This window comes from Pteropus alecto, unplaced genomic scaffold (genome assembly GCF_000325575.1).
Source record: "Pteropus alecto unplaced genomic scaffold, ASM32557v1 scaffold60, whole genome shotgun sequence".
Classification (NCBI taxonomy): Eukaryota; Metazoa; Chordata; class Mammalia; order Chiroptera; family Pteropodidae; genus Pteropus; species Pteropus alecto.
The window spans coordinates 5,612,217-5,629,454 of record NW_006430726.1 but is presented as its reverse complement, the minus strand read 5'-3'; the positions used below and the strand labels follow the sequence as shown (position 1 = coordinate 5,629,454).

The window sequence follows — 17,238 nt, the reverse complement described above, 5'->3', positions numbered from 1 at the left end:
TGGGGGTCCAGGTCCTGCTGCGCCTCCTTAGAGTGATGGGAAATCGGGGGTCGTTCCGTGACCGTGTGGCGTGACCGGTCTGCTGGCCGCAGACAAAGGGGACCGCACCAGCACTCTGCTGTGGCCTCTGCGCGGCAGACCCGAGTAGCTTCTGCAGCGGACACTTCTGTCCAGCCGAGCGTCCTGCGCAGGTGCTGCGGGGCGGGATGTCTCCATCAGCACAATGGCGCATGCGCCGTAGGCTTGCCTTCATTTGCACAGATAATTTCCACACTAAATCGATCCTTCTCTGACTGAACTAGACTGCACCCTCTATGAACTTTTCCCATCGCACATTACAAGATGGCGCTCTGCAAGCTGACTCCAGCTTGTGTTTGGTTTGGCTTATACAGCGTTTAGAGAAATGTTTGATCGTTTTTACACTAAACTGATAATTTTACACCAAATTGAATGTCCTTTAAATGGACTAAACTTATGTTCTCTGTGAACTTTAAAACCGGATGTCACAAAATGATGCCCTGCCAGCTGACTCCAGTGAGCAGATGTGTTTCGTTTGGCTTAAATGGCGTTTAAAGAAACATTTGAATTTGTTTCCATCATTTAAAAATTAAGAGACTTCACATAAAAATCTGGATTCTGGGCTTCTCTTGAAAAGAGGGCGGAGTTGGCAGCACCAGACCACATTCCTGCCTGGCAACTGGGGACCGGGACAGGGTCGCAGCTGCCCACTAGACCCAGCCTGTGTGGACACCGGCCGCGCCCACCCCTTCCTAGTTCATTTCAGTAAATGCCCCCAGCCGGCGCCCCGGAGGGCATTTGCAACTCTTGCTTTAACCCTTTCCCGTTTAGAAAAAGGTGCAGCTCTCTGCCAGTGTCTGGTCTGGCACTTAGCTGAGTGGATGGGAGGCGGGGCGTTGTAGACGTTCCCGCTCAGCATGGCCATCACGCTCAGGATACGTGGTGGGAAGGAAGCGTAGAACTGGTTAAGAAAGGCTGACTCCCAGGAGCTTTACTTGTCTTAAGCGTTTATTCTAAAGTATTGTTCTTACTTCAGCTTAAATCCACCTATGTTTAACTCCACTGAAGAGAAGGGTTAAGATTTCTGGAGGGCTGGAGCTCCCGGTCTGCGTCGGTGTGAGTGGCAGCTGCTGTGAACCTCAGGGCGATCACAGGCGCACACCGCACACGCAGTGTGGACACCGGCTGCGCTTTCCCGCCCGCCGGCTGTGCGGCCTCAGGCAGCTCATTCATCAGTTCGTCTTCAGTCCCTCCTATGTGCTGTGGAGGCCGTGACCAGCACGTCTCACAGTAGTTTGGTGAGAAAGTGCGTGTGCCGCATTTTTGGCCGTCTCTGTGATAACAGCAAACCTCAGAGCAGGTAGCCTGGGTCTCAGCAGCGGGGCTAACCGCAGAGGGGACACGGGGCAAGAAGCACTGAAGCCGGACGAGAGACGTGCTGTTCCCAGGACACCCCGCATTGGGACAGCACTGAGAGATCTCAGCAGGGGTGCAGGCCGGGGAGAGGCTGGCAGAGGCAGCACAGGCTAGGAGTCTGAGTCAGGGCCCCCTCTGTCCTGCACCCCCAGGCCTTCCTCCTCTCTGGCTTCAAGGGGTGCTGGCCGCCAGACAGGGAGGGAGCGTCCGTCAGCCCTGGGTGTCATCCGGGTGCCAGCCCCCGTACGTGTATGGCAGGGAGGCCGGCGTCCTGTGCTCCAGCCTCAGATCTCTGGGAACCGTGGGAGAGGCTTCTGCTTCTCCTGCTTTCTCCTTTTCCTAGTTTCTTGAATTCACAGTCTCCCTCGCTGGCTTCTTGATTCATACCAGTGCTTCATGTGTTTTCCCCACATGACCTTGGATGAGGGACCCAGACTCTTGTCCTTGATTCCCCAAATGTCCCCTGGCCAGCGCTTCCATGGGCAGATTGGGGCAAGAGATAGGAGGAGGCTGGGGGCCATTACCGGTCAGCACCGGAATCACCTGGAAATGGGGTCGCAGACCCCCCTTCCTTCCTCCCCTAAACCTGCTCCTCCCCCACCCTCCTGGGCTGCCTCAGGAGCTCACTCTTCTCCTTATTAGGCAGGGAGTGGTTTGGCTCTGCTTTCCTTCCCAGCTTCTGTGCATGTTCACTTATTAAGACACTGCAAAAATCAATAACCACCTACTGCAGGCTTTTCAGCATCTCAAAAAAAAAAAAAAAAAATGGTAGAAGCTCAGAAATTACAGCTTTCCTTTTAACATGTCTGTTGTCAAGTTTCTCCCTGATGTGAATTACATCTTACCCACCCGGCAGGCAGAAACAGGTATAGTTCATTTCTCTTTGCGTTTGTCTTAAACAGCAGGTTTTTTTCTTGCTGTATCCAGGTTGTTGGTGGAAGTCGTGCAGCTGGGGTGACGCTGTGTTCCGATTTGCACAGGACACTTCCACTTTGTACCCGCTGTCCCAGCCCAATTACTAAGCACACCCCCTTTACTCTCACAAATGCGCTGGTTCATATGACAAACTAAACCGTCACTAACTGCAGGAGTCCCTGAGAGCCAAGGAATTTCTCTCTCACAGTCTCCCGTGGAGACAACAACAGCTGAAGACTTGAAACAGGTTTCAGGAATCGCTTTCATGACTGCCAGCCCCCGACAGGGAAGATGACCAGGAGAAGAAAGGGAAAAATACGGTTTGTGTGAGAAAATGGCAGAGATCTTACACGTGGGGACTTGGTGGCCACGCATAGGGACTTGGTGGCCACCTACGTGTCTGTATGTATGTGTCTGTTTATCCAGTGTCTGTCTGTCTGCCTGCCTACCTGCCTACCTGCCTACTTACCTACTTACCTACCTGTAGATGTGTCACAGTTTAAGTGCTCAGTTATGGAAAAGGTTCTAAGGAAGAACCGAGGTAGAATGCTAGAGCTGGCAGGGACTTTAGAGGTCACCCTAAGGCACCAGGACACTTAGACCAGTCACACAGCAAGTCTGCGGCTGAGCCACGACGTGGCCTCGTCTGCGGCCGCCCAGCCGGGGCTGTCCTCCGCGTCGTCGTGCTTCTCTCTGGCCCAGGCGGGGCTCTCCCCGCCACCTTCCCCGCAGGGTCAGTGGGCGACCACCCGCTCCTGATGAAAGGGTTTGGTTTGGTTTTTTTCCTGGTGCTGCTGAGAATTGATCAGTTATAAGTCACAGATCAAGACAGGTGAAGAATCAAGTCTTAATTCTGTCTTTGCACGGGGAGTGACTTTGGGTAACTTCCCAAGTCTCAGTGTCATCTGTGAAAAGGGAATAACAGTTATGATAAGGATCGAATGCGATGACGTCTGCAAGACATTTGACCCCTAATGGACGGAGTTGTTTGTGTTCCCTTCCGTGAGGACTTTCCTCCATAGCAGTCTCAAGGGGCCCGGAGGGAATTTCTCTCTCGGGCCCTTGTTAGAACGATACTATACCTAATTCATCATCCACTTGCATTCACGGAGGGCTACCCAGCGTGTGACGGGGACAGCGGGCAGTGGGAGCAGAGGATTTAGAAAGAGCCATGGGCAGCAGGCGATGTGTGCCGTCAGACACTCCACGTCCCTCCTCTGGGCGTTAGGAAAGTCACTGAGCTTGCTCTCAGGTGCCCGGGCCAGCTCGAGCAGCCACTTCCTTGCCTCTCCTTCCCATGCTGGTCTTTCTAGGTCATTTATAACACACTTGCCTAGCCTGCTAGGAGAAAAGGAAGCAGTCCCATTGTATGACCTTGGCATTGACTGCAACGCTTATGCAGGGACTGAACGGCCGTCAAGATGGTGCCCTCGCGCAGTTCCAGAGACCGAGGGAGGTGCTTGCCTGAGAGCACGGAGAGCCTGCCCGGAGCGAGGACCCGCCCTCTGCGGTGCATGGCCTTAGAGAACTTGGGTCTTGGCTCACGCGCATGGATTGTGTCACCTTGAGCAAATCACTTAACTTCTGAGTCTCATTTTTCTCATCTCTAAAAAACATTGTTATCGGATCGTGTAAGATTTAAGCAAGATTAACGGGTAGACGAGCCCAGCCCAGTGCTGGGATGTGAAGGGTCCTGGTTGTGGGCACTTCCAGGGCATGGCTGCCTGGCGGTCGGGGAGCAGGCAGGCTTTGTCACATCAAAGAGTGGAAGCACTTGGGGCATTTACCCTTGGTGAGTGTTTCCCGATCAGGGACAGTCTTGTCACCCCCTTCCCAGGGAATATTTGGCAGCGAGTGCCTAGAGCCTTTTTGTTGTCACAGCTGGGGTTCTGCAGGCTGCTTGTGGCAGGGCCGGGCGCTGCTCAGCCTCCTGCCCGTGTAGGATGCCGCCCGGAAAGGTTAGCCGGCCGAAGGGAAGTAGTCATGCGATGGTGCGAAGATGTGCCATGGCCTGGCACCGTGGTAGGGACGCACTAGGTGTGGGGTGGACACGTGTCGTAGGGAGCAGGCACAAACCTTGTTGGGTGATATCCTCGGGCAGTCAGGACCCAGGGGTGGGGACGAGGACAGGAGGTGTCAGTCAAGATAAGTGAAGTGCTTCTTGCCATCTTCCTGTCCCTACGTGGATAGGCCACCCCATGAGGCAGTGAGCGTCTCACTCTGGGTGTTCAAGCCATTTGTCAGGGATGCTCGAGCCCTGGCCGGGGGCGTAGGGCTCAGGCTGGAGGCCCTCAGAGGCCCTTTCTGTTCTGAGATCAATGAGTTTAACCAAGGTCAGGCGGGTTCAAACCCAGCAGGGGCCTCAGAGATCATGGAGTCTGAGCCCGTCCTTTTCCAGTGGGGAAGTGAATTGCAGGGCGGCCGGGAGACTTGCTCAGATCCCCACGAGGCTGGACGCATGGCTAAGACCGGGTCGCCGCTCTCGGTGCCTTCAGCAGCCTCGCTGCGTCCCCCACCCACTGACGCTCTGGTTCCAGGAAGGAGGCCGAAGAGCTAGAACGTGCAGCCTTTTCTGGTTCCTGGCCCAGGCGTTGCAAGTGCAGCTCTGTGCGCACTGTGGGCCACGAAGCTGGCTTGGCTTCGCGGGTGAGGGCGTGACGAGGGACATGGCCACAGTCTCGCTGCAAAGCCCACCGGCCCAGCCGGGGCTCTCCCCACCACCTTCCCAGCGGGGTCAGTGTGTGGCCACCCACATCAAGTCCAGGAAGCAGTGACCTCGCTGTGTCCTCACCAGAGTAGGCTCACGTGACTTAGTCCACGGTCCCCTACTGAGCCCTTGTGTCGCTTTCCCACACCACAGAGCCTCGGCCCTGACATCTCCAGCAGGAAGAGACATGAAAGTCACTGCCCTCCCCAGGCCCGACACCTGTGTCAGGTCCAAACCCCCAGCACTTTTCACAGGGCCTGCCGTACAGCTGATGCTGTTTAACGTTTGTTGATCGAATGAATGAGCACATGAATAACGACACTGGGCGAACGTTCCCCTGTCTTGACCCCTACAGATCAAGGATGTCGTGGGCTATAACTCTTTGGGCCACTGCTTCTTCACGGAGGATGGGCCAGAGGAACGCAACACCTTTGACCACTGTCTTGGCCTCCTTGTCAAGTCTGGGACCCTCCTGCCCTCTGACCGTGACAGCAAGATGTGCAGGACGATCACAGAAGATGCGTACCCGGGGTACATCCCCAAGCCCAGGCAGGACTGCAAGTAAGCGCCCGCCGTCCGCGCCTGCTCCGGCCTCGGTGGGCGTGTGCACACCTGACCGCGCTGGGTCTGACCCCCACGCCCCAGGGCTGCTGAGCCGCCTGCTGCCCCCAGCTCCCTATACGGGGCTGCTCTCCCTCCTCCCTGAGTTCTCAGTGGCCCCGTGTGCACCGTCTTGTCTGAGGGAACCCCGGTTCTCCTCAGCTTTTCCTGATGTCACACGTGCTCTGGGAGGGGGCGGACTGCCACCTTGCTCCCGGCGTGCACACGTAAGCACAGCCACGCCGGTCGGTGTCTAGACGAGAGAGACGGGCAATGTGCTCCACCGTGTGTGTCAGGGCCTGCCCCCTAGGAACGGCCACTGTCCTGGGTTCTTCCGAGCCAGTCTCAGACTTCAGCCACAAACGGCTTCCACGTCGAGGAGCCGTGCCCGCTCCCAGCCCTGACCCCTCCATACGCTGCAGGGAAAGCCGGGTTTCAGCTAGCAGGTCGGGGTGTCTCAGTCTCGGATACGAGGCCCTTCGGCGTGATATCGGGGTGCCTGGTTTGGCCCCGTGCTGCAGCACGGAGCCAGGGGCCCTCTACGTGACGCCTTTTAATCTCCCCCACAGTGCTGTGTCCACTTTTTGGATGGCCAACCCCAACAACAACCTCGTCAACTGTGCCGCCGCGGGGTCCGAGGTGAGCAGAAACACCTCCTCTTTGGGGGAAAGTAGGGGTGAGAGCCAGGGATCAGAGGTGTCCAGGGCCAGCCCTGAAATGCGTGTGCTGTGAGCCCCAGGCCAGGCTTAGGATGAGGAGGGAAAAAGCCAGATTGGGAGTCAGATGGATTGGTTTTCAGTGACGGCTGCCACCTCATCTCACTGGCGGTCATAGCTAACAAGAATGAAGCGGTTTATGCGTCTGACTCATCATTAGATTGCAATGACTGTCACTTAGAACAGTGTCTGGCACGTACATCTTCAAGCTGAAATAATGTAGTCCCCACGTCAGCCCGATGAGGCGGGCACGGTGGCCGACCATCTGATGTGTGAGCACGCCCACGGGCATGCGCAGGGTGGGGACGCGGCGCCCTGTCTCCATGGCCTTGCCGTCCCCCAGGCCCCTGCTACTCACCCTGTGGGACCCTGTGCAGGTCAGGTGCTGTGCCGTCTCTGCAGAACCAGAGAGGTGCGGAGGATGCTCACGAAGCTCTCCCGTTACGTGTCGGGATAGGACGCTGAAATCCAGCTGCAGAGAGCCCGTCCCTGACAGAGATGGACCCAGTGAGGGGTTTTAACAGTCAGGGTGGACCCCACAAACTGCGTTTGCCTCAAACTTCCCTCTGTTTTGGGAGGTGTGTCGGAGGCTGGGTGTTGGGGGCCCGTGGCGGGGAGACCGCTGGACCCCCATCCCGGTCGGGGCCGTCCGGACACCCGACGAGAGGCTGGCTGGTGCTCAGGCCTGTGGCTTCCCCTTGTGCCCCAACAGGAAACCGGGTTTTGGTTCATTTTCCACCACGTGCCGACGGGCCCGTCGGTGGGGATGTACTCCCCGGGTTACTCGGAGCACATCCCCCTGGGGAAATTCCACAACAACCGAGCGCATTCCAACTACCGGGTAAGTCTGTCTGGACCCCCAGCTGGGACAGCACCGAGGCCGACTCACGGGAACGGGACTGGGGGCGAGGCTGAGAGCAGAGACGCGGCTGGTGTCAGGGCGGGTGCCGACGAGGACAGTGGCGCCCCAGAGGGGGACGGACACATTCAAGGTCAAATACGAAAACGACAGGCTCAGCCAGGGAGTAGACCAAAAAGAAGAGAGACGTTCTCCGAATAGACGTGCGCTTACAACTGGGGGCGGCCCGGGAGGACAGCCGGGCAGGGCGGGCGGCGTCACGTCCCAGAAGCTAAGGAAGAAGAGAGTTTCGGGGGGCAGGGAGCAGAGGCGAGGAGGGGCGTTTCTGGGGCTGCGGCGGGGCCCGGGGAGCTGTCACCGTACAGAGCAGGCCGCGCAGCGGCGGGGGAGCACGTGTGGGCTGACTGACCGTCAGACCCCTCCGCGGGAGCCTTCTCACGGCGGCGGGGGGCCGCGGGGTGCCTGGAGGCTCGGAGCACAGAGCACGGAGCGGGGGAGCGCGTGGAGGGAGCCTTCTCACGGCGGCGGGGGGCCACGGGGTGCCTGGAGGCTCGGAGAGCACGGAGCGGGGAGCGTGTGGAGGGGGTGGGTTCCCACGCGGAAGCAGGCGCGGGCTCACGGGCACAGGGGAGCGCGGACGCGAGGAGGGGGGTCGGTGGGAAACGGGGGACGAGGAGCCTCGAGCTGGGTGGATTCGATGTCCGAGCAAAAGGGGCGCCGTGCGTGGTACTCGCTGTGTGGCTGCTGTCCCCGGACTCTCGGCCTGGGCCGTCCTAGCTCGTCCTCAGCCACCTGCCAAATCGGCTACAACCGAGGCCTGAGCGGTGATATGGCTTACCCAGTGGCGCGGTGGCCAGTGACCTCCAATGAGCCGAAGGAGAGGAACCCGAGTCTGGGCGTTCCTACGAGGCCAGGGAAGCCGGGAAGGGGGGCACGGCCTCACTGGGCGGCAGCATTCAGCCGCCCTGACTGCCACTCGCCCCGGCTCACAGAGAGGACATCTTCACGGCCAAATAAGAAAGTGAGCTTCTCTCCTTGAGCCAGGCAGGATCCATGACGAGACCCTGGCCGGGCCGCAGACCCTGCCCCAAAGTAAAGGCCAGGCTGAAGCTCGGCAGTGCCTTGAGTCACTGCAGACACTTTTTCCAAGGAGGCATAACCTCGTCCTTGACTTGGGTCCTGGGCTCGTAACTGCCTGAAGTGGCGTGCGCTCTGGGCACAGATGTGGCTATGTGGCCTTGGGCAGGCCCGGGACCTCAGTTTTCTCATCTGTTCCTCAAAGAGGACACCTGGCTCCGGACGTGACCCGAGCAGTGCCGAGCAAAGCCGGTCCTTCCCTTCCGTCACTGTGGGCCCAACCTCATTCATGCGCCGAGCGTCCAGGATTATGCGGGGGGCCTGCAGTGGGCTAACGGCCCCGAATGCCGTCTCTCCCCAGGCCGGCATGATCATAGACAACGGCGTCAAAACGACCGAGGCCTCTGCCAAGGACAAGCGGCCCTTCCTCTCTGTCATCTCTGCCAGGTGACCCACCGTCGGGAGCACGCCCTCCGTGGGGAGCCCTGACGCAGCCCCTTCCTTCCCTCCACGCAGTCATCAGGCGACCGTTGAGCACTTCCTCTGTCCTGCACACTGAGCTGGTTGCGGGGGCGGGGGGACCATGGTGAAACCTGGGCAGGGCAGAGTCTGAATTAGGGTTTGGGGTTGCAGCAGGAGCCAGTAGCTGGCCCGTGAACAGGACTGGCCAGGGCCGCGGCAGGTGGGGCTGCCGTCAAAAGGTGAAGAGATAAGGCGGGAAGAATCTCATCATCAGTTTATTGGGAAGGGACGTGCAGGTTGTAACTGGAAGTTCATCTGCAGCTCAGCCAAAGGCTGGGGCTGCTTTTGAAAGGCGCTGTCAAAACCTCAAGGTGATTGGGAAAACCGGAGCCCTTCACAGAGACCCAGTGGCTGGGTCTCCGTCTACACCAAGGAACACGAGTGGTGATAATGCCCACAGAGGACTTTTGTTGGACCGGACGTCAGTGAGCGTCTGGGCTCAGTGCTCCGTTTTATAGTTAAGAAGCTGAATCCCAGAAAGGGTTGTAGGTCGGCTTGACCCTCTAGTTGGTGGCGAGCTGGCATGGCACACGGTGCTCCCTCCCTGGCCCTGTGGGCCACGTCGTATGCCAGGTTTGGGCCGGGATGCCTGAGCTTACCTCTGAACTTTGACCTTGCCTGGGGGCGGTGCTCCTCAGTGATGCTGATGACCAAGAGAAGTGACATGTCTGTCACCTGTGTGGGGCTGGGCCCTGTGCTGAGCTCAGAAAAGTTCATTCCTGAGCCCAGGGGTGGGAGTCAGTATTCCAGACACCGTGAGCGGAGAGTAGCTCACAATCCAGAAGGGAGTTAGTTCAGGAGTCCCCCCAACGCCGCCCCCCGTGCCCTCCCCCTGCTGCATTCCAGATACAGCCCTCACCAGGATGCCGACCCCCTGAAGCCCCGGGAGCCGGCCATCATCAAGCACTTCACTGCCTACAAGAACCAGGACCACGGGGCCTGGCTGCGTGGCGGGGACGTGTGGCTGGACAGCTGCCGGTGAGTGGAGACTCGTGGCGCTGGCAGAAAGTGGGGATGGGACTCCCGCCTTGGGCAGGGGGCAGAGCAGGACGAGGGAACGCGGCGGACTGGCGCTTGGCCTTCTGGTTCCCCGGCCAGGCATGGGCAGAGAACGGCAGCAGGCAGTGACCGCAGAGCCCCTAAAAACAGCATACTGGACGAGGACCCAGAGGGACAGGCAGCTCTGTTGGGATTTACAGGAGTCTGCGGGATATCCTCCTGGTCTGCCTCTTGTGTTAGAAATGGGAGATCAGAAACTGCATAGGAAACAAATGTGTTTATCCTTTTTATCGTGACTACTTAAAGAGGGAGCAAAGAGGAGGTGACAGTGTGTAAGGAGAGGAGCAGAGACAGTGCAGCGAGAGACAGAGAGACAGACGCAGAGACAGACGGACGCAGGCAGGAGGTGCGAGGGGGCTGCCGGCTGGGGAGCACTGGGATCGGAGTCCCGAGTTTTGGGAAGAGGGGAAAGCGGGGAGGAGAGCCGACTGGGTTCGGAGGGGAGCGTGGTGTCCGGGTGGCTGTGGGGGGGACGTCACGGCCCGGGCGGCTCCCAGCTCGGCAGGCAGAATAGTGTTCCTGTGACAGCAGAGGATGGCACGAGCTGCTCATCCCTAGAGCAGAGGCCCAGGGGCGCTGGAGGGGCGGCTGTGCAGGGGTGGGCGGAAAACGTGGCGCCAGAGCTCAGACGCTCTGCACTGCTCGAGGTCCAGCGAGCGACTCGGTTCTGATCTGCCGGGAGTGCAGGCCCCCAGAGAGAAGCTGTGAGGCCCCTGCCAGTGGGCGGGCCTTCTCGCCCCCCCGCTGCCCACTCCTTCCAAGGTCGCCCAGGTCTGCGGCACGGACCTTGCAGCCCCCGAGGGGCAGGGTGGGCACAGTCGGGGTGGACAGACGACAGGGATCCTTTCGAGGACTGAGCATTCGGCCTTGTGTCCCTTGCAGAAGGATCACTCTAGCAGCTGCCGGACACAGGCAGAGTGAGGGGGCCCCTCGGGGCGTGGGGAGGACAGCTGAGCTGCTGCTGCAGACGTCCAGGTGGCAGAGACTTGCAGACGACAGAACTGAGCTGAGACGGAACCTTCGGGATGGGGACTGGGCTTAGACGGGGGAGGAGTGTAGTTTCCGACGTGCTCGGAGCTGTTCCATGGAAGAGCAGCTGGGAGAGTGGCCGGTTTTCGAGTCAACAGCAGCCTGGTAGGGATGGAAACTGCGTCTCTGTGAGGTGCCCAGGGACTTGGTGGAGAATGAGAGGACCTCGGACAGGGCCCTGGGGGACAGCACGATAGGGAGAAGCACGAAGGGACCGGGAAACAAGAATCAGGAAGTTAGGGGCAGGACCTGGAGCGCGCAGTGCCCGGAAGATGGGCCTTGAGCCATGGGTTAGAACTGGAGGGGCTCAGACAGGGACAGTGTCCGGGGTGAGTGGCCCTGGAACAAGAGCGCGCTCAGGCCACGAAGACCAGCTTGGCGCGGCTGACGCAGAAGACAGGTGGCTTCACCTGGACGTGAGGCACAGGGCCGGGGATCGGGGCTCAGGTCTGTGGGTCGTGTGGGGTCACCAGAGTTGAGGAAGCAGGGAGTGGCTGGCGTTTATGGCACTTTGAGAAGATGTGTAGGACAGATGGAAGTGCACCAGCTATCCGCCCCCGGGAAAAGGAGATGCAGGCGGCCGCCATCCTTGGCCCTCAGGTCTGTGGCAGTGCAGACCCAAGGCTCAGCCTCAACTGCGGGCTGCCCTGTCACGGCCAGACCCCGCGGGAATCGGAGGGGAGCTGCCGGGCTCAGCGTTCCACCTGCTCCTCTCAGGCCGGCGTCAGCCTGGCTTCTGCGAAACTGGGAACTCAGCTGTCGATTTGTCCTTGTTGCTATGGCTGGGACAGGGGTGAGGGTGGCCAAGGGGGAACTGACCTGCATATACGTACCCACCTCTAGCTGGTGCTGGCCCTGAGCATGGCGAGGTCCTCCCGTCCCCTGGTCCCGCCTCCCACAGAGCCCTGGAGTCACGGGCGAAGCCGCTGGGAGCGAGGCTGGGGAGCCTGCCGCACGCTGCGATGCGATGTGGCACCAGGCACCGAGAGTCTGTGGCCGCCCTCGTGTCTTTCAGTCGGACACTGAGTGGAGGGGCCACCCAGACGTCTCCTTGTTATACAGAGCGGGAGGGCCACAGCTTCCGCAGCGAATCCTGTGTTCGGGGAAAGGCTTCTCTGTGCAGGATCCGGTGTGACACCAGGACAGCGCTGGCTGTGTAGTGAGAGCATGCTCTGACTGTCCACTCTTGTCCCCAGGTTTGCTGACAATGGCATCGGCCTGACCCTGGCCAGGTAAGAGCAGCTATCGTTCATGCTGGGCCCCTGTGGGAAGCTGTCTCTGGAACCCTCACCCCAGACATCTTCTCCCCACAGTGGTGGAACCTTCCCATATGACGACGGCTCCAAGCAGGAAATAAAGAACAGCCTGTTTGTTGGGGAGAGCAGGAACGTGGGGACAGAGATGATGGACAACAGGATCTGGGGCCCGGGCGGCTTGGACCACAGCGGAAGGACCCTCCCCATAGGCCAGTAGGTTTGCACCACAGCGGCTTCCTTGTGCCACATGGCAGCATGGGAACGAAAGATGGCAGTTTGTGATTTCCACCTGTCGACTGAATTCCTCTGTCCGTTAGCGGTCAGAAGTCACCGAAACAGTAGAGATTAACCCACAGGGGCCAAAGTCTAAGATTTGCGAGGGAAATCGAGCCACCGTGTTGCATGTGAGTCAGCGGGGCGACGTGGCTGTATCAGAATGCGCTCTGTGGTTCTGGGCCACGGTGACGGGAGCTAGCGTCAGGGCCAGCCACCATGGCTTCCTTCGTCCGCTGAGACCTCTCCCACTTGGAGCATCTCATCTTCTGAGGGTGGTGGAGAGTCAGGCCGAAGCACACTTAAGGGAGAACCAGGAGGGCGACAACCCACAGGCGTGTCGCATGCAGATTGGGGTCTCCAACCAAGAGGTGGCTCGTGCTTGGGAGCGGCGTGTGAGATGTGGTCACACGTTCTCAGGGCTGCCCTGAGCGTACGAGATGACGCTGGTTCGAAGTGGGTCTTTCTGACCTAAGGGCTAGAATTGCTTTAGTGCGGGAAAGACTTTCCCGGCAGTCAGATTTGCTCAGCAGCAGAACGGCAGGGCTGTCCTGAAGAGCCACGGCTCTGTGTAGCTGGGGGCGTTCACACAAAGTGGGGTGATCAGCGTGCAGCTGGAGAGGAAGGGGCTCGGAGAGATGAGCTGACAGCATGGACTCGGTCCGTTCCTCGGAAGGCCGCAGGCTGGGCCGGCGAGGACATCGCTGCGCTCTGGTGGTGTGCCCGCTCAGAGGCCAAGTCAGGCCGGAGAGGGGCTCCGAGGCGGCCAGCGGCCCGGGGCCCTGGCGTCCTGCCCTTCCTGTTCCCCAGCTTTCTCCCCTTTCTCTTGGAGAATGTCCTTCCTGCCTCAGTAGGCAGGACACAGGTCTGAGCTCCCACCCCGAGTGGATGCGTGTGCTTGAAAAGATGGTGCAGATGGAAGCACAGTCCCCTTGGCACGAGTTGTCAAGAGTCCTCGTTTCTGTCCACCCCAATGAGGTAGCGGCCCCTCAGACCGTTTTTATGAGCAGCTCTGGGTCTGTGTTGTTGGGGTCTCTTTACTGAGAGTTACCAGCCTCCCAGGCCCAGAACATTATGGCGACTGTGATCGTCTTGGTGATCGTTTTGGTGGCCTGATCCGAGGCTACGGTGTTAATCAGTGACGTGACAGCACAGAAGTGCGCAGGCCCGTGGTGTCCACTGAGGGCTCGTTGCCGGGACCGCGTGGCTGGGGCTCCCTCAGAACCGACTCTGCTTGAGGGGCCCAGCGTGAGGCCTCTCCCTGGAGACAGGTCCCTTTGCTGCGTTCTGCCCTCTCTCCTTCCTTACGTTCCTGTGGAAGGAGAGGGCCCTGGCCCAGAGGTGGAAATTCCAGTCACAGCAGAGAAACTGGGCCTGGAGGGTGGGCAAGCCTGGATTTGGGGCCAGGCCGGAGGAGGCCACGGGAAGTCCAGCGGGCCCCTGTGGGCCTTGCTTCCCAAGCCCCGCTTGGGAGTCAGGCAGATGGGGGCTTTGAGCACCCTGCCCCCTGCTGGGCCCACGGCAGAACTGCCAGCCACCGGCCCCACTCCACTCCCTCCTCCCTGCATCAGCAAGCCCGCTGCCTCCTGCCAAGTCCTCTCCGTGCCTCCTGGGGGTCAGGGCCTCTGGAGGTCCTCTGGCAGCCCACTGCCCTGCCTTGTTCCCCAGATCCAGTATGCTCCCAGCTGAAAGGTTTACTTGCAGAGAGGAAACTCATCTGCGTCTTGGTCTGATTAAACTGTTACAGCTACTAAGCCGATAATGACTAATGGCTCTCCCCTCCCAGGGGACACAGTGTTGGCTCCCTCCAGCACTGCTTACGGTATTTACCCAGTGACTCCTCATAGGATGGAGAATTTGGAGGGACTGATGGAAGAACTGGTTCAAATAGAGGAACATCCCCCAAACCCCAGGCCAGCAACTAGACAGATACTCATGGATGCACCCTCCGTCCTCCTGTCACTCGTCCACCCTTCCACGCAGTCACCCACCAATCATTTATCGGCGTTTCCCATGTCCACGAGTGGTTTCTGCGTGAATTCATTAATGAGTCAACGACGTTCGCCGGAGGGGGTCGTTGCTGGGGGTGGGGCCGAGGGGTGTTTATCCAGAAAATCTCTGCTGCCACCCACCTTGGAGGGTGCGGCCCCACGGCGGCACAACATGGCGGTCACCCTGACCTCTGCCTTCTTTGACCCCCTAGGGATTTTCCGATCCGCGGGATTCAGTTCTACGATGGGCCCATCAACGTTCAGAACTGCACTTTCCGGAAGTTCGTGGCCCTGGAGGGCCGGCACACCAGCGCCCTGGCCTTCCGCCTGAACAACGCCTGGCAGAGCTGCCCCCATAACAACGTTACCAGCATCACTTTTGAGGACGTCCCGGTGAGTGAGGCCAGGGCAGGCTCCCGGCAAACTCAGACTTTGGGCAGTGAGTCACAGGGCCCCGGGGGCTGGAGCTTGGCCCGTTGCCACAACCACAGGGGTTGAACGGCCTTCTCCGAGCGGGCTGGGCCACGTCCCAGCCCTGTCTGCATCCGAGCTGGAAAAATACGAGCGGGGTCGCCCCGCAGTTCAGTCTGGGTGGGTGCCTGCGGCCCTCGCCCTGCTTGGAGCCTGCCGGGCCTCAGCAGGAGCCTCAGCGGGACCCAGGGTTCTGAGGCTCTTCCTCCAAGTCTCTTGCTTTTGACCTACGAGTCTTGTGCCCCGACCACCTGGGTTGGCATTGTTAACTTAAGAACCCTACAGTTTCTAAGAGAATCTGCTCAAGATACTCTGTTCAACCTCTCCATGAGAGTGTAACATAGACAGGGGCCTCCTGGCCATAGACAGTGACAAGTCAGGAGCTGGAGTCGTGACGAGATCAGGACAACGGGCTGCCCTTGGGGACTAGGCAGGTCCAGGCCTCCTGGAGCATTTTCTTTGGGTTCGAGCTCTCTGAGACCTTCCCCGCTCCTCCCCTCTGCCCTTTGCCTGCCTACCCGGTTACAGCAGGCCGAGGGAGACGATGTGGACCTTGTTACCTAATTTCCTTACTCAGGCCACCGAGGGCCCGAAAGAGCCAGTCATGGAAGCCCTCGGGGCTCACGGGGAAAGCCTGTCTTCCTGAAGCACACCCTCTCACATGCGCTCTCACACACGCCCCCTCCCCACGTGTGCGTGTGTACCTCTCACGTTCACCAGCACCTCAGCTCATTCCCTCTCTCTCACATGCACACACGCACACTTCTGTGTCCCCTCACCCATCTCTGCGGTCCTCTGCGCCCGAGGACAGAGTACTCTCCAGGTCACCCAGAGCAGCCAAACCTCCCATGAGCGGAGGCCAAAATAACGTGCTGAGTGTGGGAGCTGGGGCACGGCCAACGTCCGGCTGTTTTTCTGGCCCTGTCTGAGAGGCCAGCCGCGCCACTGCCCCCGGTGCCCGAGCGTACCCTTGGTTTGGCGGGTGTGTAACGTCAGTGGAAACCGGAAGTTGCCCTGGCCTGGCGGCTGCAGTTCCCCTGCCCTCCTGCCGGCTGACCGTCCTGGGCTCTGTTTAGATTACTTCCAGAGTGTTCTTTGGGGAGCCCGGGCCCTGGTTCAACCAGCTGGACATGGATGGGGACAAGACGTCGGTGTTCCACGACGTGGACGGCTCCGTGTCCGAGTACCCCGGCTCCTACCTCACCAAGGCTGACAACTGGCTGGTCCGGCACCCGGACTGCATCGACGTTCCAGACTGGAGAGGCGCCATCTGCAGCGGGCGCTACGCACAGGTGGGGACGCCAGGGCACACCTTCCTGGGTGTTGCTGGTCACTCACTCATGTGACAAGCGCTGAGCGCCTACTGCGTGCCTGGCTCTGGGCCAGGCCAGAGAGAGATGGGCTTCTCTTCTTTCCCTCCTTTTACTTTCCCTCCTCACCCAGTGGGATTTTTAAAAAGTTACGGTGGCAACACTTTGTAAGCGGAAAGCTTCCAGAAATGGTGCTCAGAGGTCCAGCGTGAGGATTCAGGTCAGGCTCCCGCACTTACTGATGGTGTGACCGTGGGTAGGTGACTCAGTCTGGAGCTTCAGTTTTCTTATCTGTAAGACCGGGGTGATAGCTGAACCTTCCTAGTGAGATGGGGGGGCGGCTTCATGTAAGGGACAGCCTCCTCCACCAGAAATATAATGCAGGCCACACACATTCTCTTAAATTTTCTCTTAGCCACATAAAAAGGAAAAACAGGTGAAATTAATCTTGACGATAGATTTTATTTTACCCAGTATACTCAAAATATTGCCATCTCAACATATAATCAACATAGAAAATTATCGGGACACTTTGCAGTCACAGTTTTTCCTGTTCTCTGCATATTTTATACTTAACATTTTCAACAAAGTAAAAGCTAGTCCCATCAAAACAAAGTCGTGTGAACTATTTTACGCACCTTTTTTTTGAAATCTAAATTTCGATTAAAATGAATTTAAAATCCATGTCCTCAGCCACACCGGGCCCATGCCCAGCGCTCTGCAGCCACAGGAGGGCAGTGGCCATCGTGTGGGACAGTGCCGGCTTAGCGCCTGAAACGTGGCGGAACCGAAAGCGCCAGCTCTTGTCGCATTGCTGTTACTGTCCGGGGACGGGAGAGGACGATGACGTTGTCCTCACAGCCCCCCCAGAGGGCAGGCCCCGGTGTCGGCACGCGGACGCCAGTAGCCGACTGTGAGAGAAGAGCTGGAAGGCAGTGTGAGGAGAGATGGGAGAGGCAGCTGGTGTCAGGCTGAGGGCAAGGGCCAGGGGCCCCCGGCGGCAGGAGCGTACGGGGGGC

At 59.2% G+C, this 17,238-nt stretch overlaps 1 protein-coding gene across 9 annotated transcripts in view; it reads left to right on the top strand.

Annotated features, from left to right (window-relative positions):
• CEMIP (cell migration inducing hyaluronidase 1) overlaps nucleotides 1-17,238 on the top strand; it is a 164,817-nt gene that overhangs the window by 133,180 nt on the left and 14,399 nt on the right. For 8 of the 9 annotated variants that reach the window (XR_003047659.1, XR_003047660.1, XR_003047662.1 and 5 more), the window contains 9 exons: nucleotides 5,412-5,617; nucleotides 6,226-6,295; nucleotides 7,085-7,213; nucleotides 8,670-8,755; nucleotides 9,677-9,808; nucleotides 12,115-12,150; nucleotides 12,232-12,387; nucleotides 14,651-14,831; nucleotides 15,986-16,201. Coding sequence is in view for 6 of the 9 variants with exons in the window: in XM_025050067.1 (XP_024905835.1) it covers nucleotides 5,412-5,617; nucleotides 6,226-6,295; nucleotides 7,085-7,213; nucleotides 8,670-8,755; nucleotides 9,677-9,808; nucleotides 12,115-12,150; nucleotides 12,232-12,387; nucleotides 14,651-14,831; nucleotides 15,986-16,201 (1,212 nt within the window). In the remaining 3 variants the exon portion in view is untranslated. The remainder of the gene's footprint in view (nucleotides 1-5,411; nucleotides 5,618-6,225; nucleotides 6,296-7,084; nucleotides 7,214-8,669; nucleotides 8,756-9,676; nucleotides 9,809-12,114; nucleotides 12,151-12,231; nucleotides 12,388-14,650; nucleotides 14,832-15,985; nucleotides 16,202-17,238) is intronic. The other variant, XM_025050075.1, reaches the window with a different exon arrangement.